The sequence below is a fragment of the Volvox carteri genome, assembly GCF_000143455.1.
Source record: "Volvox carteri f. nagariensis unplaced genomic scaffold VOLCAscaffold_29, whole genome shotgun sequence".
NCBI lineage: Eukaryota > Viridiplantae > Chlorophyta > Chlorophyceae > Chlamydomonadales > Volvocaceae > Volvox > Volvox carteri.
In genome coordinates this window covers 1,565,415-1,566,407 of record NW_003307572.1, presented here as the reverse complement: position 1 = coordinate 1,566,407, position 993 = coordinate 1,565,415, and the positions used below count along the sequence as shown (strand labels likewise).

General features: G+C 59.3%; 1 protein-coding gene across 1 annotated transcript; it reads right to left on the bottom strand.

The window, feature by feature from the left end:
* Nucleotides 1-301: 301 nt before the first annotated feature.
* VOLCADRAFT_93130 (uncharacterized protein) lies at nucleotides 302-926 on the bottom strand (the record flags this gene model as incomplete). The annotated part of the gene is made up of 1 exon (XM_002952350.1): nucleotides 302-926. A coding segment is annotated over one exon (625 nt), but the record flags the coding sequence as incomplete, so codon positions are not given.
* Between the last annotated feature and the right edge of the window lie 67 nt (nucleotides 927-993).

The window sequence follows — 993 nt, the reverse complement described above, 5'->3', positions numbered from 1 at the left end:
CAGTATGGCACTCCAGAAGGCATCTCACGCAGCACTGGCTGAGAAGTGCAGCCAGCAACACTCAGCGGCCCGGGGGCCTGCATGCTGAGTGCTGCAGTTTGAACGGTAGGCTGCGATAGGGCTGGAACCTGGGCAGCTGCTAGATGCTGCTGCTGAGGGGCTGGAGATGGCTGAGGCACCCCAGACAAGCCCTCCTTGGAGTGAGACGTATTCTCACAGGTCGCTTCATCGACCTCACTAATTGCCGTGATAACCCTTTTTAACACAGGCCCGTCTATGTTCAAACGGAGCACCAACTCACTGGGTTGGTGTGCTGCTGTTGCTGTTGACCCTTGAAGTGTTGCAGCAGCAGGGCGCGGCTTTGAAGACACCTTGGGTGGTGGGTAGACATTGTTGCTGATCTCCATGGGTTGGAAGGACACCGGAGTAGCTTGATGCGTGAGAGTGGCGTGCACGGATGCCGCCACCTCATTGATTGTCTCAGAGGCTATGCCCGGAGGCTGGGTGCTGCGGTTGAAGGACGCGTTGGCGTTGCGCCGGTGCGGCACGTACACCTCCTCATCATCCTCGGTGTCCTCCTCATCATGGTGCACAGCACCGACAGCCACTGCTCGGTGCTGGCGTGGTGCAGCGCCACGCTCGCGATTCTGCTGTGCCTGCTCTTTGTTAGCTTGGAACAGCACCTGGAGCGCTTTAAGAGGCGGCTCCCAGCCGGGTGGCGCCAATTGTGGGTGGAGCACCCTGCAGTTTGGCTCATCATGGCCATACCGCCCACAATACTCGCAGGGCGGACCGTCATACATGCGGGGACGCCTATTGGAGGCACCTCCATTGTTGATATTGCCTCCGCCACCTCGGTTCTGCCGCCGTTGCTGATCGGCAGCATACTTCGTGGCTGGGGCCTGCTGCTCGGATGTAGAAACCATAGCAGCCCGACTCGCGCCTAATGCAGACTGTACTGCTGCAGTGATCATCGCCGCCAATTCATCAGGC